The sequence below is a fragment of the Nilaparvata lugens genome, chromosome 2 (genome assembly GCF_014356525.2).
Source record: "Nilaparvata lugens isolate BPH chromosome 2, ASM1435652v1, whole genome shotgun sequence".
Taxonomy (NCBI): domain Eukaryota; kingdom Metazoa; phylum Arthropoda; class Insecta; order Hemiptera; family Delphacidae; genus Nilaparvata; species Nilaparvata lugens.
Genome location: NC_052505.1, coordinates 84,571,776 through 84,598,644, shown reverse-complemented (window position 1 = coordinate 84,598,644; position 26,869 = coordinate 84,571,776). Strand labels below are relative to the sequence as shown.

Sequence of the window (26,869 nt, the reverse complement as noted above, 5' to 3'; positions counted from 1 at the left end):
ATTCCCTTCAATAAGTTGGAGACTATTGTAGATATAATACTGTAACTTTCAGGATAAGTTACTGGTCGAAAACTCTACCTTTTGTCGTACAACTGAATTTCAACTCCTCATAAGGGGGTGACTTAGGGGTTGTAACTCGAATATTTTAAATGTAAACACCCATTGTGTGATACATCATTTCAAAGGTCTTTTCAAAACAAGGAAGATATATCACTTAAAATGTTCTCTGATACTTGTATCCAAAATGGCAGCTGATTGAACTTTATCAATTATTTCTATAAAAACTAAAACTTCAATCAGCTGCCATTTTTTATAAAAGAATCATAGAACATTTTTATGGATGTCATCTTTCTTATTCTAGAAAGACCTTGAAAATGATGTATCCTTGAATGACAAGACCTTGAATGACTACACAATGGGTGTTAACATTAAAAATATTTGAGTTACAACCCCTCATTTCCTTAAAAACTAAAACTTCAATCAGTGGCCATTTCGGATACAAGTGGGCTATCATAGAACAATTTATCTGATGTTATCTTTCTTGTTTTAAAAGGCCTTAAAATGATTTACCACACAATGGGTGTTTACATTTAAAATATTCGAGTCAACCCCTAAGTCACCCCCTTATGAGGGGCTGAAATTCAGTTTTTACGTCAAAAGGTTTAGTATTTGATCAATAACTTATCCTGAAAGTTACATCATTATATCTACCAACTTATAAGTCTCCTCCAACCTATAAGTCTCCAACTTATTGAAGGGTCCCCATCCATATGACTCACTCTATATAGTACTTGTGTAGGAAAGGTAACTCCTTACAGTAAAATTTCAATTCTAAAAGTTATTGGAAAGGTGGACTACTAGAACTTATTTGTTAAATGTTTGTTGTTCTAAGATGCAACTATTGGTATCAAAAAAGTTTATTTGCATTGGAAAATGGCTCTTATGAATTGAAAAGTAAACATGGTTTACAGCATTTATCTTTGGTTTTTCGTTTGATAACAATTATCTATTCAGTAGCATTCAAACAAATAATACAATTTCACATTGATTTCCATCTGTAAACCATAACATGTTATTTACATTAATGAAATTAAAATGTTACGGTACTAGATGGTTTTGATTCCATCTCAGCAAGAACGTTATTTGTCAGTAATAATATTGCAGATAGAAGAAATATTATTTCTAATCCAATCTATAAGAATGAAAAATAAGATATTATTTTGTAGAAAAGATAATTCCTTACAGTTGTATGTTTTCAATCTACAGTTTTTTTAGCAAAAAGTGTTATATGGCAGTTATATTCAGTTTTATGAAAGAAATTATATCTAATCTATTTGAATGAATAATAAGATATGAAGAGATTTGTATAGGGAAGGTAATTATTTCAGTTTTGACAGCTATTCGATTTTAATCTCAAATATTCTTGAGAATGTGGAGTTCAAGAAATATTTTTTACTTTCCTTGCCCTATTACCATAGGTAAGGAAAGTATTGCTTTCAAAAAAAATTGAGATATCTCAATTTCTAAAATTTTATACGTTTCAAGGTCCCCTGAGTCCAAAAAAGTGTTTTTTGGGTATTGGTATGTATGTGTGTGTGTATGTGTGTGTGTGTGTGTGTGGTGTGTGTGTGTGTGTGTGTGTGTATGAGTGTATGTGTGTCTGTGTACACGATATCTCATCTCCCAAGTAACGGAATGACTTGAAATTTGGAACTTAAGGTCCTTACAATATAAGGATCCGACACGAAGAATTTCGATCAAATGCAATTCAAGATGGCGGCTAAAATCTCAAAAACAGGGGTTTTCGTGATTTTCTCGAAAACGGCTCCAACGATTTTAATTAAATTTATACCTAAAATGGTCATTGGTAAGCTCCATAAACTGCCACAAGTCCCATACCTGTAATTTCAGGAGCTCCGCCCCATCATCTATGCAAAGTTTGATTTTAGATTCCCAATTATAATGCTTCAGATACAATCTAAACAAAACATTTCAAGTGGAAAAGATTGATCATAAAATCTCTACAATTAATGTTCAGTAACATTTTCACCTAAAATTGAAATAAGCTCGAAATTCGAGAAAATGTGATTATTCAATTGCAAACTGTTGGCAACTGTTGATTCTATTAAATCATTCACTATGAAAAGATAGCAGACCTCGTGTGTCTCTAGCGTTATTGTCCTGTCACCATCTGGCTCAGATCTTCTAATAATAGACTTGAGATGCGCGTAAACACTAGCGTCAGGTGATAAATTTTCATAACGGCAAGGAAAGTTGTGTGAGTGCGCCACACCAGATTTTTTTCTAGTTGTGTTTCTTTTTACTAACAATCTTTAATGTTAGTAAATACCTACCATACGTTCTACTTGTACAGAAGCTAAAAAAGGTGATGAATGTGGAAGTATTCAAAATTCTCAAGAACTTTAACGTGTATAAACTACCTCCAAAAACTAAACTCTTGAAATGAATTCTAAAACTTTTTAATTCGGTATTAATGTTTGTAGGTACTGTTTCCTGGCGTTTGGCTATGACGAGCGAGTCATTGCTTCAAGAGATACTTGCCGGCTGCTTCTCGTTCGCTTGAAAATGGATGGCTGGGCTCTCGGAAAAACCAAAGTCTTCCTCAAATATTACCATGTAGAATACCTAGCTAAGCTTTATGAAGAACAGGTAAGAATATACTGTCCATACTGTATACCGTCCATGGTTTCATCGAGTGAATTTCAATTATATTGTAAACTTAAAATATATATCGTAAATCGTTTGATCCAAAATATTGATTTGATTGGTTAGGAAGGCCTCGAAAGTTATACCACAGATAAAATAAGTAATACTAAGTCCTCTCTGGTTATACACAATAGAAAATTTTTGTATTTTGGCTATAGTTTCTGATTTTCTATTTTCGCTGGTACTCCTCCTCCCCCTTCACTAAATTTCAAAATTACTGAGGAATCTTGCTCAGAATTAATTGTACTTTCGCATGATGTGTAATTTCCATCATTACTCTATAATACTCCAATTGGTAAAAGTTGTATAGAGTGGAAGCAGTGAGTTTCCATAATTTTCAAAAAAAGCTTGAAAAATACCCAATTTTTGAAAATCTGTAGCTCCTAAACCAAAAATTTTAGAATCCTGCGCGACCACTAAATTAATTGGGAATTTTGTTGTTTTTAATTTTGTTGAGATTGCTTTTCTTCGAAAACCCCGAGGTTTTCAAAATAAAATGGAAAATTTGAAAAACGTCCCACAATTTAGGGGTTTTGTGGTTTATAGGGGTGAAGCCGCCCTCTGGCGTATCAGAAAATTCCACATTAGAATTCAGCGCCCCAAAATACATTTTAAACCGCCTAGAAAAATTATTTTGGGACGATTTGAAATTACCATTTGACTAGACTACTAACCGCAAAGGACTGTGGAAGTTTCATTTAAAAAAATATTATTTGAAGCTATAGTATATATGCTTCCAATGGCACCAAACAATATAATGTTTAAACGATTATAAGAATTGATCTATCGGACTCTCCACCGACAAAAAGCCATAGGCCTACGAATTCGTAAGAAGAAGGATAGTAGAATGTAGAGATGTTGAAGACATTTGCTTCATCTGTTACATACTGTACCTATAAGTTTTTTTCAGTTCTAGTGGTCGTCAACTCTTGATTCATAATATATATTGATTCCATTTTTTCTCATTGTTGGATAATACTGTACTCATAACTAAAAAGGGGTTAAGTCACAAAATGCCGATTTTGACTTTTCTACTTGTTCTTATTCAGAAAAATTTTTCTCTTTTTTGGTATAAAGGATTTAAGTCTATGGATTTAAGTCATCTCAGAAAAAATCATTCATCTTTTCTATAAATGATACAATAAGTCAACTCATAACCTTTAAAAGGTGGAATTAAATCTAATAGGTATAGGTAAAAATGATACAAGTCAACTTATAACTTTCAAGAAAAGAAATAGGTATTGATATAAATTATACAAGTCAACTCAAGATCAAAAAGGGTTAAGTCTTAAAATACTTTGATACAAAGGGTTTAAGTCGTACACATTTTTGTTTACACCTGTATAAAAAATGTCAATATAAAAGACCATTATTGAACACAGTAAAAATGTGAAGAAATATGTAAAGCAACAATAATTAGCGTTCCAATACTTTCAATAATGGTTCATAAATTTCATACAGAATTTTTTGAACTTTGTTTTTGCTCTCCTGAAAAATCATGGAAACTGACTTAACACCTCTCTATTTATCAGTACAGTAGGGGTATGAATGTCCATCATTGTCCTATAGATCACTCTGGAAGTGAATAATGTTTTGATTGATGTAGAGCCTATTTTATAGTTTATTGTATGGTTTTTCTAGATGAGAAAGATAGTACTGGTGCAAGCAGCTGTTAGACGGTGGCTGGCCAAAACTCGTTACCAGAAGGCTCGATGGGCAATGGCGTCGAGCGTGGTCACTCTGCAGCGTTACGTGCGCGGCTGGATCGCGCGCAAGACCACCGAAACCATCAAATCCAAGCGACACGCCAAGGAGCAACACATGCTCAAGAAGAACAACAAGCTGGCAAGGGAGATAGAAGCCAACAACGAAGCCAATAAGGAGAATGATCTGACGCCCAACCAGATGGCTGAGTTCAGGAGCAGGAATATCAACTCCGAAGAGATACCGACGCCCTGGGGAAATGTTCAAATGAAACGGAAACTGTTCTGCCAGCCTGAAGACAAGGATGAGGCTGCCACTGTCATACAGAGTCGTAAGTTATTATACTAATAGTTCTGTGAACAGTAGACCTCGCGCTCAGTAAGTTACATTGACCTGTTGTTATGTTTTCTCAAAAAATGATAAATAATTTAATTTGAAATGTCTAGAAAAAATCCTAAATAAACATAGAGCTTTCTGTCCTATCGTACTGTGACGTGTCGTCCCGGAATGTGAGTGTGAGCGCTGTTATCAGGTCTGGCTGCAACTGTCTACAACGTTGATGGAAAGATACATTTTCAAGATGTTCGATGTTTTTGAACGGGTAGTATTATAGTCCACTAGACAGCTGATTTATGATGAATAATTATTCTAAATTCTGATTTTTACGGTAATATTGTCGTTCAAAGGAGACTCCTTTTCCTTTTGTATTATCCTTAAAGTGCAACATTTCAAAAAAAAACGTATGTATACGTTGACGCGAAATTCAAAAAGGAACATACCTGTCAAATTTCATGGAAATCTATTGCTGCGTTTCGCTGTAAATGCGGAACATAATTATGAACATAAAGAGAAATGCAAAACCGTCGAATTGAATCTTAGACCTCACTTCGCTCGGTCAATGAATATATTTTAACTTTCTCATTCAGGAGTGAAGTGATTACAGTAAGGTGTGATCACATTGCATATACCTTACACCGTACAGAGTAGGTGAAAATTATAGAAACAGCTTAATATTTCTTTTACAAGGATAATTTCACTGTAGGTTTCGTTGGATATCCTTCTACTACTCTTGTAGTTTCCACAGATTCGACAGATACTACTTTTCTATTACTTCAAAATTTTGGTCCACCATTTTGAATTCAACTTAATTTTTTGAAATGAGAAGTTTGTCATATGATACGTGATTTCGATACGGAATTTCAAGAGAAAATGAAAGGCGAAAATCACACATCAATATCTTTATCACATACTTCATACAACTGCATGGAAATTCTTGTGATGTATAAAAAAACAATCTAATTTTTTATTTCAATGTTATTCTATCAAAATTCAAGAAGGAATAGTTTAAGGTATAATGAGTAATGCAGACACAGAGATAACATAGTCACACCATATATTAATTAGACTAGAGTAAGTAAATAATTAAAAAGCCAAACTTAATTTTTTGAAATGAGAAGTTGGTCATATGATACGTGATTTCGATACGGAATTTCAAGAGAAAATGAAAGGCGAAAATCACACATCAATATCTTTATCACATACTCATACAACTGCATGGAAATTCTTGTGATGTATAAAAAAACAATCTAATTTTTGATTTCAATGTTATTCTATAAAAATTCAAGAAGGAAAAGTTTAAGGTATAATGAGTAACGCAGACACAGAGATAACATAGTCACACCATATATTAATTAGACTAGGGTAAGTAAATCATTGAAAAGCCATAGCTATCAGCAATATTTATTGTTTAACAAATTTCCGCGCACAATCAGGATCCAGCCAACAAAAAAACGCATTCCAACAATATCATATTGGCTGAAGCAAAGTGCTTTTTACTCAACTGAAGAGTATCTTAATCTTACTGACATCAATAACTGGACTGGTAATTGATTTGTAATCTTAATTTTTGTAATATGTTTGACTGGGTCGCGTGTTGCGCCCAACGATCTATATATACTAACACATGTATAGTATGTTAGTATATATAGATCGTTGGTTGCGCCCTCACTAAGTGATAAAGCCTATTGTTTACTGATTGGTCAATAAATATTCTTATTCTTAATGATTGTAATTTCTCTTTCAATCACTACCATAATTTGTAAGTTATTGGATGAACGATTGAAATTCTAAAATGGAATAAATTTATTGTGCAAACTCTGAGTTCTGTTGCTCGGTGTATTCGAATGTGAAACTGATTAGGGAGCCATAGTATCTAAATTGTGAATCTATGTGTGACGTAAGACTGTATCAAATATAACTAAACAAAAATAATTATGTGGCTTGTAAAGTATTAAATTTGGGTAGATAAAAATTCCTAACAGAAACAGTAATAGGTCTGAAAATAAAGTAACTGGCTAATATCGCCAAATAGATAATAACTAAGATTAGATAGCATCAGCTTGTTCTGGCTAAATGGTACAAAAACCTAAAAAGGATTTGAAGGAATTCTGTTGCTCACAAATAGATTATTATATAAAATATTTGAAGATTGAGGTTATGTACATGTATTCACGGATCGGTGACCTAGAGATCGATCAAACCGAGAAACGTAGAATCTGACCAAAACCCCTTGGCAGAGCTTTATTGCAATCAGATGGTGTGCAATGTGAAAAAACATCTGATCACGTGGCTAATTATTAGGTAGCATGGAATTAATATTAATGTATAGAATATTAGCTAGCATGTAAAGAGCATAAATAAAAAACCAAATAAAAATAATTTAATGTATTCAGGAAATAAGAGGTACCAGGCGCATGAATACCGAATAAAATTTGCATGCACCAATAGTAAAACAGCAGTTAATAGGCGGCAATTGTAGGCCAATTCAAAAATATTTATATATATTTCTATAAATGTTCGGAATCTATGTTGAATTGTTGTATAGTCTATGTTATCGATATGGCTCGAAAGCAAAGAAATTATTAATCATACAATCTAAGCAATATTTTGGTATTTTTTGTAAGATCTATTTGAACCTAAATGGCGGAGGACTAAGATATTTAAATTTTATGCTAATTGAAAGTCGGAAATAGGATCTGTAAAACTTGAGAAAGGAGAACCAGCACTCGCCAGCCAAATGCCACCATAAGAGGACCCCAAATATTTTAGAGCGTAGTACCTTGCTAATGATTTTGTAAAAGTTAAAGTTAAATCAAATTATTAAATTTCTTAAAAGACTTCGTGATGCTATTGTGAAGCAGAAGTCATTTTCATTTTTAATTAAATTTATAACCCCTTGGAGGAGACGATTCCGGCTACCATATTCCAGGACCACATGGAGTTGGATCGACATCGGCGGCTTACAAGAAGATTTTCGACACGTGAGTGATAAATTTGAATTAGTGATGGGCGCCCTAGTGCTTCGAATTAATCTAATAATCAAAGCTAGCTCGCCGAAAGGGTTTTTATTATAAATTAAGAAATTAATAAGAGTAATACTTGCGCAAGTAAAATTAGTATTAAAGGTATTTTATTAAAAGAAAAAAGATAGATCAATATTTCAGAAATTTCTATTAAATCAAAGAAGTACAAAATCTAGGCTATTAAAACATATGCATATGATATTTAATTTTTGCAATATAATTTGCGATAGTTTATTATAGCTCTAATTCACTAGATGAATGGCTCTACCTATTCCGTCAGGTGCCGAATCTTGCACCCTGAGATAAAAATATATATTCGATACAAAGAAATCTACTAAGTACTAGAGATTTTAATATATATATATTGGATTATTAGTGGCTAATTTATCAAGCTGATCTTAAAGCACATATTTTTTAATTGAGTTGTCCAAGTCGACAAGTATTAGCAAGCGCATATCGCAGCTACATGCAAAAGAATGCATATGATTTTAAGATAAAGGCACATGGTAATGATTCGTGCCATAAATCTAGAATAAAGTTTAGCCTGTGATATTTTACTGATTTCAATTATTGTTCTATTTTTATATTATATTTTTTATCGCTCTTTATATATTTTTTGCCTCGATTTATTTTTTGCATTATTTGTTTAATATATGTATGAAACGTTTATGGTGTGCAATTTATTTTTTATTCCTCAACGCTATAGTATAAGTATCATATTTATATATATATTTATTTTTTATTGAATTACAAGAGTTATAGGAGAAGCCCATACCTAGGCCTATCAAGATTTTTGAGACTGAATCCTATTAAAAAACCACGACCTAATTATACAATTATATCAAATCTCATGCTTTACCGACTGATGCCAAGCAGGAGGCTAATCGTTATTAAATATAAAGAATAACGTGACAGGCTTCAATAAATCTTTGAGCTTTTAAAAGATTAATTGACAGGGTGTAATCCTACTGATAGATTATGGTGTGTGTTACTTGATTTAGAGATGCTTCAATATTCATTATTATTATTATTGAATCCTTTATATCCATGACTATTTAATGTTATAATTTTCATTTTTCCAGATTTCAGAGGATATACCGTTAGAAGAAAATATGGCCCTGAAGTAGCGAAAAGAAAACAGTCAGTAGAACAGGTAACAAAATAAGCTAAGTAATTCAATAGTTGCTTATAAAAATAGGTGTAAACAACTAAATATAGCATAAGCAAAGCGTGAACATAAAAACTCTGAACAATCATTTGTACTCAAATTGACAAGAATAATAATTATTACTCATAAGTGACGTCTATTGAGACAATTATTACTCTCATAAGAAAGCTTGGCCCTCTGATCGGTTTCCAGGCGGCCTCTTGGGTTTTTATTAAGCGAAAAAGTATCAATCTTGGAAATTCTGAAAGCACCTTACATCTCGAAAATTCATCTTTATTAGATATCATCATTTGAATCAATTTATTGAGCTTAAAATGATGTTCAAGACACCAGTTATGTAGAATCTCAAAATCTTTTCTTGTAAGGAAATTCATGATTTGTTAATTCAGATTTATTATAACCAGTAATAATGTTCCTACATTTTCCAATATTGCTAATATAAATAATAAGTCAGTAACTCAATCATGCTCTTAAAATTTCAGAAAGCTGTTCTTGTTAATCCAGTGAATCGTCAATCCACTGATCGTCAAGCCCAATTGATAACATTATCTCAAGATGTAAGTTTTTAATACGCAATACTAATAAACCTCCTTCAATTTGGTGTTTTTTCTTTAATCCTAGAGACCTTTGAACAATGTGGCCTATTTTGAAATGTTAAATCAGGTTGTTAACAATCAGATTATTACCTGGAACTATTTATCAGGACATAACAGAACTATTATCAGGAAGATCAGTAGCTACCTTTTCACTGTTTCTTATTTTTCTCTTTAATTCCTTTCTTCTTCTATAGACACAATCATGTTATTAATAAGAACAATTTTTGTGTAGTTGAGAAGTTGATATTGTGGTAATTATTCATATTGAATGAAAAAAGACTAAGAAATTGTCAAAAAACCACTGATTTATTGATAATTAGAAAGACCGGTTTCGGTTATTACACCATTGTCAATCTCTGATAAACTCTTATCAGAGATTTATCAGAGGTTTATCAGAGATTGACAATGGTGTAATAACCGAAACCGGTCTTTCTAATTATCAATAAATCAGTGGTTTTTTGACAATTTCTTAGTCTTTTTTCATCCAATAAGAACAATTTATTCAAAATCAGTAATAGATGGTATTGATATCTTAATGTGCATTGAGAATAAACTGTATGATGAATCATGAATGCACTAAATCCAAACATTTCCCGTGTTGAAGAGTTATGAAATTTTTATCACCAAGTTTACAATGTCAGTTTGATATTACAGCTATCTTGATAGCCTACCAAATATTTATCTGCTCGCTTACTAATCTGTTAGGCTGTCAACGAATGTTTGACAAATACTGTATGTTTGTTGAGGGACGAACATTTTTAGAAGCTTGGACATTGTTTGCATAACGGAAACTAGCAAACTGTTCGACCAAATATTATATAATTTCCCCAAACTGCTTCAACAAACGTTCGTCAAACATTTGCCAAGTGTGAACCTAGAGAGGAAATATAATTTTCCTACAGTTACGTTGAAAAGTGGCCATTGCTGCACTGATTACAGAACGCAAAGAATCACTTTTCCGCTCTAGTGCGGGAAAAATTTTTCTGCAGTCCAGATTTGCAACATGGCAACGCAAAATACTTAGTAGGTTATATGGAGCAACAGTGCAGCAAAATCAAAATGAAGTTGGTAACAGTGACTGCTGTGGCTGCTATAGTGAGCAGAGGTGCAACCAAGCACAACGCGCTAATTATTATTCATTATATATTATAACCAAGGACAACGAGGACTTTAGGATTTTAGGATTAAGGTTTTTATCAATAATATAATTACACAGAGAAACATTTGATGCATTTCAGGCAATTTTACCCATAATTACCCACTTTTCATATTCAATGGTAACTGTAGGAAAAACTTAATGTGAAATACGTGCGCAAAGTTCCTCTGCTGCACTCAAGAAACCATTCCGCACTCGCCTACGGCTCGGGCGTAAACGTTTCTTTCGGTGCAGCAAACTGTCACTTTGCGCACTAGTTGCACAAATAACTATTCCAATACATTATCATTCTAATTTCCAATTGTGCCTCTTTTTCAGGTACATATGAAGAACCAGGATGTTCACAAATATCTGCGACAAAATAAGCAAGGAATAAGACTGAAAGAAGTTGAAGAAACAAAACGAAACTTTGTTCCGGTAGGCCTGGTCCAATTATTTTAAGATTTACTTGTCTGTAATTCCAAAGATAACTTAGATGTTAAATTTGATGCTAGTTGAACCTTGTAGAACACTGGATATTAGAGAAACAAAGAATCAATAAGATATTTCTGTTTCAAGTGCTCAGATGCTCTCATTGTCAAAGTTGTACCTTATATTTGGTATTCGACAACGATATCAAGTATCAATCTGTAGTAGACTGTCTCAATCTTACAACAAGTGATATTTGTGAAAATTTTGTCGTTTTTTGCAGTATCTGAATATCTACTACAATATCAATTGCAATTCTTCCAATGAATAAGTAGTCACAATTTTTCCGGTCTATTCAGTTACTTTCAATTCAATTCCAAAACCCCAGATGATATGTTTGAAGTAACTTTTTTGATTTGAAAATATGTGTTCAATTGTTACAGAAAGCAGTTGTCCATGAAGTGGCCAAGAAGCATGGAGCTAGCAACAACAATAATTATTACCAATCTGTTCAAGATGAGATGAACAGGTGAGTAGTGCTGGGAGGTTGAGTTATAACATATAGAGGAAAGATAGCAGAGAAGATATGCTCTTCTCTTTCTTAAGATAGAAATAGTTATTTGTGCAACTAGTGTGCAAAGTGACAGTTTGCTGCACCGAAAGAAACGTTTACGCCCAAGCCGTAGGCGAGGGCGGAATGGCTTCTTGAGTGCAGCAGAGGAACTTTGCTCACGTATTTCACATTAAACTTTTCCTACAGTTACCATTGAATATGAAAAATGAATAATTATGGGTAAAATGATGGCTGAAATCCATCAAATGTTTGTGTGTGTGATGCTATTATTAATAACAACCTTAACTCATTTAAAAACTAATAATCTAATTGAAGTTGAAAATTCTCAGCCAAAATTCTCATTTTTATTCATTCAAGAATCAGAAAAAATACAGATAGAACAAAAAATTCACATTCAACATACACGCGATTCAGAAATTTAGACTTTTGCTCAAATTACCGAGAAAAATGCTCAATGTAAACTGAGAAATATTTATAAAAATAACATAGACAACAGAGAATATTTATTGTAGTATTATTATGTTTTTTATTATTTCTATTTATATGAATATTGAACGGTAATCATTTAACCTCAAAATTCGAATTTTATAATGTATATTTGCTACTTTTCTCACTTCTTGCAGTTGAAATAATGATAATTATTATCAATAGAAAAGAACTATTATTTATTATTAAATGATAAGTATTTATTAAATGATGATTATTTAATTACGATTTAGATGAACATTATTCTTGTTTCGGATTTCTAGATTTGGATCTTATCATAAATGTAGGGTAGCCATTGAAATGATTCTCATCTAAATCTAACCACAGTCATTGTTACCAACTTAATTTTTGTTTTCGTGCACTAATCCTCCATTTAACCCACCAACTATTTTGTGTTGCCATGTTGCAAATCTGGAGTGCAGAAAAGATTTTTCCCGCACTAGAGCAGAAAAGTGAATCTTTTCTGTAATCAGTGCAGGAATCGTCACTTTTCAAGGTAACTGTAGGAAAACGATATCTTGATGTTGCTTCCCATGACGAAACACTATATAATAACTTTGTTGTAGTTCAGATACTGTGTTACTTGTAAATATTTGAAAACAATATTTTCTCTGGTTATACTCCAGCAATGCTAATAAATTTATTTGAGGAAAATAAATATGGTAATTTACAACATCTTCCATCTATTCATCTTTGTCCAGTTCAAAAAACATCGTCCAGAAATTTTGTCCCTACTTTCTTTAACAGTGTTTTTCCACTTTCGGAGCTGATTCAATACAGTAAACAGACTGATACAATCATAGAAGCTATTTTGTAACAGATTTATTGAATGAAGGAATCTATTACCTCAAAGGAAAGAACATATTTATCAAGGAATTATTATTTAAATATTTATCAAGTCCAGTAGAAATCTTGACTTTTCTTCAATTAAGTTCCTCACTACTTAGATTTTGAACTACTGTAATTCAAAATAATAATATAATAAATTAAAGTGGACGATCAAAGCAATGTTGATGAATCTAACCAACAAGTGGAGACCTCCATACTAAACAGAGCAGTGAACTGAGCACAGCCATGATGCTTTGCAACCTCCAGATGCCCTGTGATTGGCTTAACTGGAGAGTGTGAATTTTGCTGCAAAACATCTACTGGTAAATGTGACTTTTGATATCCAAATCATGATTTTCAATACTATTTTCAGGTCTGTAAAGTGTAAATGTTATACAAAACAACCAGACAGTCTGATTCCCCTTTAAAATACGAGCACAGCCATACGAATAACTCAATTACTCAGAAAATGGAGAATGTGACTTTTGCATCTACAACACTCATATCAAGGAACGTTTTCCTGATATTAGGTGCTATTTAAGGTACTAATGTTTCCGTTTGAAAATTGATGACTCACTTCAAAAACTTAAATTCTTCCTATAGCACAAAAATGTGAGAAGTCAACTTCCAACTCTACGTGTGGAAGCCTATTTACATGGCTCATTATTCCACTTCAATATATATATATATATATATATATATATATATTATATATATATATATATATATAATGTGACTGTTATATGGGGTTGGGGAATTATTTTTATAAGCTGTGAAGTTGTTTTTTGCTGAAGATATATTATCACTGAAATTCACAAACTCATAAAACTTGAAATTGATAATATTGTTGTGAGATTCAACACCTTGAGCAATCTCCAAACTTTGGTACTGTAGAAATCTGTTTGTATTTAATACACTGATTATTTCCAGTATTTCTTCAGGATCAGACGAAGAGCCATCCATGTGGGATTTACCTATTATTCAGATTGAGAATCAACTGCGACCTGAAAGGTATCGCTTGATTGCTTTCACACGACCAGCAATGTGTGCTGTAAAATCTGCAATCTAGAGCACAAACTCCACCTTTTAGAGTGTTTTTCAAAAATAGAGACGTTTAGTACTAATCAATTGCTTGAGCACTTGAAACTTTGTTTCCATAATCTTCACCTCGTGCAGCTTGATTGGAATTAGAAGATTTTTTGTTGTTTGGAATTTAAATTTTCATGTAGGATTAAATTGAGTGGTCACTGAAATCGACGTATAGTGATATCAAAATATTGAATTCAGTTTATTTTATTTGAATTTATTGATGTTAAATATTGAATGGAGAGGTCTTTGTTAGAGAAAAAGAAGGTTACAATTTCCATTCAGTTCAGTATTTCACATTTTGAGTGACTCATCAAGCTTGTAAACTCCACTCACTCCATGTTTTCTAAGCTTATAAAATAATAGAAATCGTGAGTAATCTACTCATCCCTGAGAACCCCTGAAAACCCCAGTTTTTTTCCTAAAATCATAAAATATGAGTTTTCATGACTAGATTTTCCTAGTTGCCTTGTGTTTAACATTTTGAAAAATTTTACCTACTATTTTGAATTCAGATTTGTTGATGCAAGTATATTATCTAGCAAAACCCGCTGTTCATTTACACAACACAGTTCGTGTTTGATAGTAGAAATCATTGAAAATAATTCGTACTGTAGCCTACCCAGCTTGCCTTAATTATAAGTTTTTAATTGCTAGACGTTTTCAATGCTCATTTATATTTATAATTGAGAAGTATTGTAAGCTATTCAACTTGTGGAATGATATGCTTTGTTTAGCAAACATGGAAAGGATCCCGTGTTGTCCATAGTCTAAAAATTTAAAAGAATAAACTCTTCAAAATTAAATAATTATTATTTAAGGAAAATCCAAATTAAATGCTGTAATTCACCCCGAAGACTTCTGCTACTGCAAATATTGACAACAGGGTAAACAACTAGATTACCATATTCATTAGCATTTGAATAATAATTGTAATATCTCAGTAATTTCCAAAATGTATTCAATGATACTTTGATTTCATCGATTCAATGTTTCGTTTTGAACTATTTTGACGGACACTACAGTCTAATTTTTGGATAATAGTTATTAAACACTATAGTGAGGTCGTCCACGTTATAATGGCAGTGTTTCATTAGCAATGGTATTGCTATCCTTGTCTATCATTCAACAAAGCGTATAGCGCTATCTCTTTCTTGCTTTGTTCTGTTGCCAGATTGACTTTCAACAATGTAGAATCAATAATTAATTGACAAAATAATTCATCTTCATTATGAAATTATTGAAAAATATAATGTCTTGCTTAGTAAAATATGATTGATTATGTTAAACGAGAATGAACAGTTAATATTACATCAATAAAACTGTATCAGCTATAGTCTATAAAAGGCATTGATGAGACCGAAGATCGGCAACGTTGTTTTCCTATCTTTCTTCACTGCCATTATAACGTGGAGCTCACTATAGTACTCACATGCAATCTATCTTTTCGAACCAAATGATGATAATCGATTTCTATTTACTAGAAATAATTCATCAATTTATAAGATTTCTGTTTTATTTCTCAGACCTCGAATGGTGATGTTGGACATGGGATCTGAGCGAAAGGACCTGATGAACTGTGCTAGAAACAAGAACAAACCTCTGTGGTCAGGTGCACCAGTTAATCCTAGGTAAGACGTATCTCTGTGTTCATTCAACATTTTTCTATGTTTTCAAATGTTACTCCTTATTCTTCATTTATTCCAATCTGAAGTAGAATGATATCCACTTACATTCAGTATTTTTACTCATACATTATCTTCAATTCCATTCCATTGTAAAAATGAAACTTAAAGTTGTATTTATTGTTTTTCACATTTTTCTTTTGCTTGACAATAAGGAATTGACTTTTCAACAGGTGAATCTCTCAAATTCTCATTTATTTTAATTCCGATTCGTTGATGCAAGTATTTTATCATCTAGCAAACCCCGCTGTTCAGTTCAAAAGACTTTAATAAAGTTGACCATTGGTATAATATATTGTAAAACGATCAGGTTATTAGAGAGTGGAATAAGACATAAGTACAGTAATCAGAGGTTTGATTGGTTCACAATATTTGTGAAAATTTAGTTTTTAGAAAAATTTAAACTATTTTCATTTTTCCAGTAGAATTTCAATAACCGGTATGTGCTTCCACAATAATATTAGCTAATTCTTCATTTTTCCGTATTGCTCCGAACACTCAACTCCTAAACTGAATAGTTCATCTTAGATTAGCTTTTGCTTCTCAGGTACAAAGGCTGCCTAACCACACGTCTCTTAAACCTCTGAATTTAATTACATCTCTTAATAATGATTCAATACTATACTGTTAATCTTGATTATTTCTTATTATTCTTCATCACTTAGTAATGTGTAGGCTATTTGTTTTTCTCATGAAAATAATATTTACTATTTACTCATTTATTATTCATTCCTATATCGGCTTTTATTGGCATCATACTCATCTATATTCTCGATTATAAAAATTGTTTTGCTGTGGAATAAGCTTTCACTTACAGAAGTGACGATCGTTTCAAGCTGGTTTAGGCCATGTTCAGAAATATGAGTCTGTTGATGGCCTATACCAGGTTGAAACGATCTGCTTTAAAAAAGTGCCAATTCCAGATTAAAAGTGTTTTAAATTCAACTTCAACCCTACAGAGATATACTAGAGCACTGAACGCCCCACTTTTTCCTCAGTACTGTGATGTTTTCAACCCTACATTCCTCATCATTCGTGACCTCTAATTTTCATAATGCTATTCTAGCTGATATTTATTGTTTGTGATGAAGAGTGGAGAAGAACAGATATCGTACACAATATTTCCGATATACCGTAGCCTATTATAATGTCCAATTCTCTAAGATCCAGTATTAGTAAATCACAACTTGTAGCCTAATTGAATTATTTTATTGAAGTGTGTGTAGATTCACCATCAAATTCAGTTAGTTTTATTTCATTCCACAATCACAATAGGAAATTGATGATTGGGAGAGAATCAACAGGATTAACCCAAAACTGTTTCTCTCCAATTTTGTTAATAATAGTCAAAATATGGTTTTATAAAAATCACAAAAATTTACAGTCCAAATATGCATTATACTAAAAAAACTGTTTTGCACACAGTTTCAATAGTAACTTCTAATTGAATTGGTTTTTTGTAGTTTTATGAAGTGTGCGTAACTTTACCATCAAATACAGTTATTTCATTTTGTTGCAGTGACGATTTTGAAAAGCCATTCACTAATTTTGATCTTCCATTTGTGTTGTTAAACTCCAATTCACAAAGCTGTTCATAAATGATTTTCATACTTGTCAATAATATAATTGTGTCGCAGTATCGATAGTGAAAAGCCATTCGCTACATGTGAACTTCCCTGTGTGTTTTAAATCCTAATCAAAAATCTACTCATGAATTATTTATTTATTTTTCACATTGTGTACAAATACTTAACATGAGGAAAGGCACAACAGACTCATGCCCAAAACTGTCCCATTTCCAATTTATACTATACTGTCCAAATCAAAATGTTGGTTATGTCACTTTCACTTTTCAAAATACAATTTACGCTCTTCAATACTCAGATAAACAAGCAAATTTTGAATCAAATAGATACTATTTGAGTCTAGAATGAAAAAATCTAAAACAGTAACTTAATAATATTACCGTATTCAAAAAGTCTAAATTTTGAATGAAACTAAAAATTTTTGAGCTAAAAACTTCACACTTTACAAAAAACTTTATTGTTATACTTGTGAATGATCGCTTTTTATTTGAATATCTGTTTAGAAGTAATATGCAACCGACTGACGATCTTACCGGGCCCTACAACTTTCGCAAATTTCTGCGACCAACCGAGCATCTTCCGACCGAATCGCTGCGGAAACGGCTGGGAGGCAGGTGTCGCGTCCCCAACCTCAAGGCCTTGTGAATGACAATCATCCAGATGCGGTTCACATTCTAGTCATCTCTATGAATCCTATCTCATCTCATTCCATTGTGTCCTACGAATTAGCGTTGTAGTGTTAATATCGAGAATATAATCATTATATGTACCTCTCCATTACCGTAATAGCATGAATGTGATTCAAAGATGTAGTTTTATTTTATTAATTACGAGTGTTCATTAAAATGTGTCAGGGACCACATTTTATCACAATATTGTAATAAGCTACCATAATCGTATGTAATGTGATATCCACAGTATTTCGTAATTTTATTTTATTCTTCACATTTTTATTGTAATATTTTCATCAAATTTATTATTAGATACTAATAGGCTTGTGAATCTTCTTCATTTCTCATTGAAAATTCCCATAAAGCATCATTTCAGTCGAGTAAAATAAATTTTCTTTCTGTAAAGTTTTACACTTGAAACAGAGAGATATCGTGGAATTTTTCAATAATATCAAGGTGAGATGAAAGTGGTGTGGAACTAAAAATATATCTTCCATTTTATTTATTCATTTCCTTGTTATTCATACCAGTTTCTCATTTATTTTGTTTTTAAAGCGTATATTTTACTGTTTAAAAACACTTATGGGCTACATCATTTAAATTAATAAAAACAATATAAAAACATGAAGTACCCTTTTTATTTGCTTAATTTTGAAAATGGCCAAAGTAGGCCGAAACTAGTTGTTGAAATGTTTTAAAGTTTAAATAAAATGGGTGTTTTTATATTGTTTTCTTTTTTAATTATACTGTATTTTTATCATCATGATCTCCACTATAGGCCAATTCGTTTAATGCTCTGCTTTAATCTATTTTTCATCATGATAATTATTGTGAAATTTCATTTTTTAAGACGATGTAAAAATTGTTTTACTTGTCTCCAATAATTCACTCATTCTTTGTTGCTCAGAATGACTTTGCTTCACTCTCATACTGAGAATGGAAAAATGCATAATACTGTAATTGTTTTACATCATTAGTTTATACCACAGAGATTGCTTGTGGAAAACCATTTGAAAATAATCAACATAGATCTTGTAATGTTGTAATTATTGTATGTTATTCGAGTTTGGAAACTTTACCAAGAAATAAAAATAATCCAATACGAGTTTTCTATGTAGAATTTCAATTATTAAATAATTTTTCTTTATTACCACTTCCTTATACCGTTTTTTGGATAATCTTCAGAATTTTAAAAAATGTGATTAGTACAAAATTCAAACTCTTGAAAAATAGTTTAGATACTAATAGTTAATGGATAAAATAGTTTGATTGGAAAATAAATTTAGTTTTATGTATGTTTTCTGTTATCCAGAGCAAACTCGCAGATGTATATTTTACTTGTTAATAGAAAAATCTGAATTTTGCTTTTCAAACGCTTCAAATACCGTAGTTCTGACTGTGTTTGAAAAAAATTCAAAATAAATTCATCTCACTAGTCGAAAATGGAAGTGATATAAGATATAATACCTTCATATTCTGATGTTTACAAAAAAATGAATTTGTAGAAACAAAATTCTGATATTGTATCTCATTGTTGATAAAAATAATAGATGTTTCTTGAAAATGATATTTTTCCAATCAGAATGTGCATTTAATTTAGAATAACTTAAAATGACCTGTGTACATCTTTTAGAATCTCAAACCAAAGACTCTAAAATTCAAATGATGTTTTTAGATGTTTAATGATCTTGTAACTTTTGTGAGATAGTGTTGCTTCGATCATTTATTTTATTGAAATCCAATACCTTTGTTATATTGTTTTTTATGTTGTTTTTGTAAAACTAGACTATATAAAAAGTGGATGAAATGTTGTTGGAATTATACATCACATTTTTATGACTTAATTTTCTTCATCTTCCTTTTCAATTTATTTAATAACATGGGTGAGTTGGTGAATATATGCTCAAAATTTTACCAAGATACTTCCAAGAACGTGTATTTAGAACAGTATTTTTAAATTTTCAATTTTTCCTCATTCTTATTTAAAAATGATTTTGCTTGAGGAATGGATAGGCCAGAAATAGCCATGACGACTAAGCCGTGGCACCCTTCAGTCTACCAGCGCTACCTGGTCGTGGGTTCGAATCCCCCCGGTAGACATGGATGTTTGATCATCTCATCTCAAATCAACCTTGCTCTTTCCATTACCCACGTAGAAGCGCAGAGCTCATCAACATCCTATAGGCATCAACCGCAGGAATAGAAGGGAATATAATCCACGGTGGAAGATTTAGAATGTAGAGATACTATCTCTACTAATAGAGATCCATAGATCCTAGCCTACTGAAAAGAGTTGTATGTATAAATAAGATCTGATCGTGAAACTTTCACCCCGCTTATCACGTTTTACAAGACGCTTTTTTGGAGAGGGACAGATTTTTAATCAAGCAAAAATTGAAAATCTTGAGAATTTCTATTGTGCATGTAGGACTCAACATCGATAGAAATAAAATCTATTAACAAACTTTTTCTCTATGTATTTAACACGACATGCAGTCAAAATTTAAGTAAATAATCAGATTCTATTGCTCACTGACTGTAGTACTTTCGACTGTCTCTCGATCATTTTCAACATTGTTGAATTAATAGTCAATAAGTAATAGAATCTGATTTACTTGAATTTTCACTGCATGTCGTGATAAATACATAGAGAAAAGGTGTATTACTAATACATCGCAGCTCGGAAAGGATCAAGAAACAATCATAAATGAATCTATCTCAAAATTCAAGTGTGAATAACAACCATGTGTGGCTAATCAAGGTCTGTGTGGTAAAGTGCTATTCTTTTAATATTATTTCACTTGATGAAGAACATGTTTGCTAAAGAATACTTTATTGGAAAGGATTAGCCAGATTCTTAAACGCGATTCAAAAAGTAGGTAGGTAGTTCTCCAAATTTACTATCCTTGTCATTGGGTCATACTTTAGATGAGAAGTTCAAAAATCTGGTGTGGCGCACTCACACAACTTTCCTTGCCGTTATGAAAATTGATCACATGACGCTAGTGTTCACGCGCATCTCAAGTCTACTATTCAAAGATATGTGCCAGCTGGTGACAGGACAATAACGCTGGATACACACGAGATCTACTATCTCCTCATAGTGAATGATTTAATAGAAACAACAGTTTGCAATTGAATAATCACATTTTCTCGAATTTCGAGCTTATTTCAATCTTAGGTGAAAATTTTACTGAACATTGATTGAAGAGATTTCCATGCATTCCGTTTATTGGGAGATGAGATATCGTGTACATAGACGCACATACACACACACTCACACACATACAGACCAATACCCAAAAACACTTTTGGACTCAGGGGACCTTGAAACGTATAGACATTTAGAAATTGGGGTACCTTAATTTTTCGGAAAGCAATACTTTCCTTACCTATGGTAATAGGGCAAGGAAAGTAAAAAACTATGATTAAGACTTGAATTTGATCGTGATGAGCACAGTGAATCAGAATTTAATTTCAACTTATTGAGGATAGATGCATTATTAAGGGAAGATTTTGAGTAGAAACCGTTATTGAAAAATGAGATTTTGATTAAGGTGAACGTTCACGTACGGTACGGTACCTAACAAATGTTTTATTTTACGTTTTTAGTGCAGTCGATAATTTTTTACTGTGCATGGATAGTTCACAATAATTGATACAAGCAGTACTATAGTGAGGTCCACGTTATAATGGCAGTGGAGAAAGATAGGCGAACAACGTTGCCGAACCTCTGTCTTGTCAATGCCTTCTGTAGACGGTAGCTGATACAGTTTATTGATGTAATAACAACTGTTCATTCTCGTTTAAATAATCAATTATATTTTATCAAGCAAGAAATTATATTTTTCAATAATTTCATTATGCATTTTCATAATTAAGATGAAATATATTGTTAATTAATTATTAATTCTACATTGTTAAAAGACGATTTGCCAACAGAGAAAAGCGAGAAAGAGATGACGCTATCCGCTTTGTTGAATGCTAGACAAGTAGCAATACCATTGCTAAACAAGCACTGCCATTATAAAGTGGACCTCACTATAGCTGCTCACTCTGAACGCTACCAGAAAGTTCAGTGTAAGTGTTCCTATGGCTCTTTTCAGACTTTGTTTTTCATCTGCGGGCTTGGTCATGCATGATACGTGCATCCAATGTGATCATACCTTTATAATGGCTATTTTCATAAATAGGCTTATCACAATAATTATTGTTTGATTAGCAGAATTAGAAAAATACAACTTGGAAATACATAATAAAAGCAATAAAAATTTGACATGGGAAAATACTATTAAAAAATAAAATTTGATTAAGGTGAACGTTCACGTACGGTACGGTACCTAACAAATGTTTTATTTTACGTTTTTAGTGCAGTCGATAATTTTTTACTGTGCATGGATAGTTCACAATAATTGATACAAGCAGTACTATAGTGAGGTCCACGTTATAATGGCAGTGGAGAAAGATAGGCGAACAACGTTGCCGAACCTCTGTCTTGTCAATGCCTTCTGTAGACGGTAGCTGATACAGGTTTATTGATGTAATAACAACTGTTCATTCTCGTTTAAAATAATCAATTATATTTTATCAAGCAAGAAATTATATTTTTCAATAATTTCATTATGCATTTTCATAATTAAGATGAAATATATTGTTAATTAATTATTAATTCTACATTGTTAAAAGACGATTTGCCAACAGAGAAAAGCGAGAAAGAGATGACGCTATCCGCTTTGTTGAATGCTAGACAAGGATAGCAATACCATTGCTAAACAAGCACTGCCATTATAAAGTGGACCTCACTATAGCTGCTCACTCTGAACGCTACCAGAAAGTTCAGTGTAAGTGTTCCTATGGCTCTTTTCAGACTTTGTTTTTCATCTGCGGGCTTGGTCATGCATGATACGTGCATCCAATGTGATCATACCTTTATAATGGCTATTTTCATAATATAGGCTTATCACAATAATTATTGTTTGATTAGCAGAATTAGAAAAATACAACTTGGAAATACATAATAAAAGCAATAAAAATTTGACATGGGAAAATACTATTAAAAAATAAAATTAAATGCCAATTGAATAAAATATTCCCTTTTATGAAAGATAGGCCTACTGTAGTAGTAAACTGGAAACTGGACCCTTTAATGTTTATTTTATACCTTAGTAGGTAGATAGGTAATGAATGTGTGAATTGACAGACGATCTTATAATTTTTGAATTCGTTGTTAACATCAAATGATATCTTCATGTTCGTCAACAGATAGAGTGAGATCGAATTTTGATCAACATAAAATTATTGTAGCCTGTACTGTCTGTTAACGACAACAAGAGTATCAGGTAAGTTAATTTGATTAACATGTACAGCAGAAGTACAGTACGTGTAGATACACTCACACCTACTGTAGTATATCCTCGTCGTTAAGTCAGCTAACCTTTTAGTATTCTTTCTAACTTATTGTTTTTTTTTATTTTTTTAATTTATATAATTCGATATTATATCTAGATTCTGCTGGTGATTAACCGTATTGATAAATTACTTCCCTCTTCGTAGTTTTAATGGAAATAAATTATTATTATCATAAATAATTATAATTATGGTATTGTAAGTGACGCACCGCAGAGATAGTGCGTATCTGCCCTCACTCATACACAATTCTGATGATTCAGATTTATTTCTCACAATAAGAATAGCTTACGGTACCGTACTGGTATGGTATCCTTCAAACATCTTATAGAACCCAGTGCAGTAACCTTAAAAAATCGTATAGCCTACCGCTATACTGGTATCCTTTACAAATCTTATGACAACTTTTTTTCAAGTGAATTATTATTATTGATCATCCGGTTGAAGAACGTTACCAGTACGGTATCTTCATTATAGGTGGGCTAACGATATATTTAACAATATGGAGTTTTCTGTCCTGGAAAATCATAGGCATATATGATAAAATTATTTGTAAGGCAAAAAATTTGTAATTATTTTGAATCAACCGGTAGCTTGAAATATAAAATTTGAATTTTTAGCTGAGGATGAAAAATCAGAATGAATAAATGATTTTTCAAATAAATTTAGACAGTAGGCCTACTCTACAATAAATTATTGTTATTACATATTTTTTGGTAATGCTTAACCTACTAAATTCATTTCATTTTAAAGTTTAAAATTCATGTTTTCTTCTTATAGAACTTATATACCGTATGGTAAGCCCAGCTTAATAGAGTATAGTCCACTTATATTCATAAGTGCTCTTTTTCAACTTTATTTTATTTCTCCCAACATAAATATAGTAACTTATATAAATGATGATAGCAAAAGACATTCATAAAAATGGAAATGAATAAAGAAGAATGTAGCAGTGATCTATTTGAATTGAAATAGGTATTAGGTTTTTCATATTGAGGTAAATTTAATAAAAAACTCAAAGTTGAAGAAATTTGAATTTTGAATTTTTGAAAATCTGAGCTTTATCTACTCGACAGTAGATAGCGTGAGAGATTTTATTCGGGTCAGATCATCATGGTTGAATATTTTGTTATTGCTTACTCAAATATTTTCAAAACCCCTTCAATCTCTATAGAAAATCAAAAAATAGATTATTTTCAATTAAAATAGAGAAAATCAATATGTTTAAAAACAAGATTAGTGACATTATTTTGACAGTTCTCTTGTGGGTAGAGCTATTTGATTTTTGTCTGTTGGCACCACTGATATTGTCGTTCTTCGGTCTCCCATCATCCCATCTCACAATCTACTTCTTCTGTATTCTCTATTCCTAAAACTAAAAGTAATTATTATTTATTTCGTGAATATATTTATTGTTATTAAATTTTTCAATTTCGTATTGAAAGTGCTGTGAAAAGGGTTCAAACCTTGTATGTATAAATAGAATATTGTTACTGATGTAATCAATCGTTATCGAATTACTCGCCCAAAAATTTAACGGCTCCGGTCAACTGCCAATGTGTTATAATTGAATGAGTTCACATAACCGTTGGATTATTGCTTACAGAATTTGAAATGGATGAATTTCATGGTCTAAAACCAGGAATAAGTGTTGACATCAGAAGAACAGATGGTAAGTAATCACAATATTCTTTTTGTCAACTTGATTCTTGTTCCGTTACGTGTGCTCCTTTTTCAGACAATGATTTTATTAGGTCAATTAAAATATCACTTGTCTTATGCTTGAAGATCTTGATTAACCTTCATGTATGAAATTTAGATTTCATCAAAGGACTAGTTGTCGATTTATAAATAGGCTACATTGTCTTTGACTAAGGCTACCTGTAGGGTCATGTTGTTGGTTAGTCAAGATGATTAGGGCCAGGTCTTATCTTGTTTTTCTCTTTTGTATTATTCGCTCAGCTTATAATTGTATAAAACAGTTGTTCAAAATGATTTTTGCTGGTTTTGTATTTTTATATTCTTGAGTTACTCACAACAAAGTAACTTATTTCTCATAAATATACGGTAGGCTATTCTTGTAAGCTGTTTGTTTATAGGATTTTACGTTGCAGTTGACACTCCAGCTCATTAAAATATTGCACGATATTCATTATTGTGATACCGTACATTTTGTTCAGTTACTGTTCTCTATCAATTTTTTTCGTCGATTACAATTTAGCTTCTAAAGCATTTACTTAATCTTACCTAAACCAGTAGGATATGACCAGTAGGTAGATGTGCACGGACTAACTTGTACTGGTATCGCTGTATTAAAAAATTGCCTATTCATAATTATGCTCCTCAACCCAGAAAAAAGTTTATCTCTTATTTCATAAAAGAGACAGTTTGATGTCAAAGATGATAACGTCTAAGGTTACCGAGTTTAGACTACCATTGTTCAAATAGTCTATTTGAAGAATTTGTATAGCTTCCTTTTAAAGCCCATATTTTAATGCTACCGGTATTGATTTAAACTTACAATCAATTTTAAATAAAGTTACGGATGAAGTTTTAAATTTATGTGAGTGTGGCCTCATTCAGACACCAATACCTTGTGTCCGGCTTTCAATAATTATTCTCCTGACTGATGACCCTAGTTAATAATGTTTCCCAATAACTAATGCCACTAGACCTAGACTCACTCTGACACTTGGTGTCCAACTGGTGACTGAGCTGGAGCCCTAATTTAATAAGGTACTATATTTTGCTAGGTAACAATAACTATTTCGTTGGGTATTAAATGCATTATCTTAATATCTCTACTGGCTTTAAAACGTTTATTACATTCTCCAATGTCAGCGTTTCCAAGTAACTGTTTACATTTTATAGAGAATGACATTTCTTCTATAAGATCAGTGTATATTCAAAATATATGATTTACATTAATCTCATGGCTTAATTGAACTCTATTTTTATTTTAGCTTTTACCAAAATCAAAATAAACACATAATTGTTTAGGTGAATGCCTACCCGCTAAATCTGCTCTGAGTGTGTTTGTTGAAAAGTTTTTTATTCAATTTGATATCATATAATTTTGCAAGTACAGTTATTGCAACTTAGAAACTGTAAACTCATGTTAGACAATACAAAATTTTATACTCTAATAATTATTAATAGCCTACTCTATTTTGTGTTGTTTGCCTTCTTGTAGCTAGTATAATATACCGTAGTATTATTAATTAATTGTCAAACAAATTCTAATTTCAGTAGATATATTTTTTGGGCTAATTGTGTGTAAATGAAGTTAGGTATCATTTTTACATAACCTCTAGACTCTAAATAAAATAAAAATATAAATCTCAGTACCCTTTTAAATTATTATCACAATATGCTTCGGACCTTAACGCCATTTTCAAGGCTTGAAACATCCGAAACATGTGATAA

The 26,869-nt window shown here is 31.8% G+C and overlaps 1 protein-coding gene across 3 annotated transcripts in view; it reads left to right on the top strand.

Moving 5' to 3' along the window:
• Nucleotides 1-19,881, top strand: part of LOC111053284 (myosin-IIIa) — a 78,981-nt gene extending 59,100 nt beyond the window's left edge. Inside the window, exons 17-26 of one of the 3 annotated variants that reach the window (XM_039421947.1) lie at nucleotides 2,505-2,670; nucleotides 4,369-4,762; nucleotides 8,876-8,946; nucleotides 9,444-9,518; nucleotides 11,032-11,130; nucleotides 11,565-11,650; nucleotides 13,940-14,020; nucleotides 15,622-15,726; nucleotides 15,936-15,953; nucleotides 17,870-18,006. In XM_039421947.1, coding sequence (XP_039277881.1) covers nucleotides 2,505-2,670; nucleotides 4,369-4,762; nucleotides 8,876-8,946; nucleotides 9,444-9,518; nucleotides 11,032-11,130; nucleotides 11,565-11,650; nucleotides 13,940-14,020; nucleotides 15,622-15,726; nucleotides 15,936-15,942 — 1,084 coding nt within the window. In that variant the 3' untranslated portion in view covers nucleotides 15,943-15,953; nucleotides 17,870-18,006. Of the gene's footprint in view, nucleotides 1-2,504; nucleotides 2,671-4,368; nucleotides 4,763-8,875; nucleotides 8,947-9,443; nucleotides 9,519-11,031; nucleotides 11,131-11,564; nucleotides 11,651-13,939; nucleotides 14,021-15,621; nucleotides 15,727-15,935; nucleotides 15,954-17,869 lie in introns of all 3 variants that reach the window. The other 2 variants (XM_039421948.1, XM_039421946.1) reach the window with 2 other exon arrangements.
• The last annotated feature ends 6,988 nt before the right edge of the window (nucleotides 19,882-26,869 follow it).